The 720-nt window shown below is 63.3% G+C and overlaps 1 protein-coding gene across 1 annotated transcript in view; it reads left to right on the top strand.

Annotated features, from left to right (window-relative positions):
- LOC104470246 (dentin matrix acidic phosphoprotein 1-like) overlaps positions 1-720 on the top strand; it is a 2,834-nt gene that overhangs the window by 1,320 nt on the left and 794 nt on the right. Inside the window, exons 4-5 of the mRNA XM_010085095.1 lie at positions 224-423; positions 571-715. Of these exons, the coding sequence (XP_010083397.1) occupies positions 224-423; positions 571-715 (345 nt within the window). The remainder of the gene's footprint in view (positions 1-223; positions 424-570; positions 716-720) is intronic.

The raw sequence follows: 720 nt of genomic DNA, 5'->3' as shown, positions 1-720 counted from the left end.
AGGCATGGCTGGATGAGTCTTTGAGCAGCCTGGGCTGGTGGGAGGTGTCCCTGCCCATGGCAGGGGGTGGCACTGGATGGTTTCTAAGGTCCCTGCCAACCCAAACCCTTCTGTGACTCTGTGACACAGTCTGGCGTTGGGCAGGGTTATCCCTGGCGAGCAGTGCCGATAGCGCCTGTGACCCGCAAGCCTCTGCAGTCACCTCCATTTGTCACCTCCACAGGAGGAGGATGCACGCGATGATGACGATGGTGACGATGGAGAGCACCACGGTGCTGGAGGCAACGGGCTTCCGTCCCATGCTGGTGGGCTCCTGGACGAGGAGGACGACAGCGGAGATTACACCTTTGACGAGAACGGGCAGGAGGAGGGCAGCGAAGGTCCGACTTACGTGGCTGGTGCTGATGGGGCGGGTGACCATGGGCAGGACTTGGGCCGTGGGGACACCAGGGCTGGCAGAGGGCATGGGGACAGCAGCAGCAGCAGCAGCAGCGAGAGCATCGGGGCGGACCACCGGCGGTACAGGAGCTACCTCGGCAGCTGGTACCAGGGGACCTCCTACCTCGGCAGTGGGTACCAGTGGACTTACAGGCAGGGAGGGGGCAGCAGCAGCAGCCAGGAGGAGGAGGAGAGATATGACTTCGAGGATGAAGGTATGCAGGGCGACGACCCCTCTGTCTTCGACGGCCCAGGAAGCAGCTACAAGGGGTGGCGTGCTGG

The sequence above is a fragment of the Pterocles gutturalis genome, unplaced genomic scaffold, assembly GCF_000699245.1.
Source record: "Pterocles gutturalis isolate BGI_N339 unplaced genomic scaffold, ASM69924v1 scaffold27625, whole genome shotgun sequence".
Classification (NCBI taxonomy): domain Eukaryota; kingdom Metazoa; phylum Chordata; class Aves; order Pterocliformes; family Pteroclidae; genus Pterocles; species Pterocles gutturalis.
Note: the sequence above shows the minus strand (reverse complement) of the source record. Positions and strands in the feature narration are given on the sequence as shown.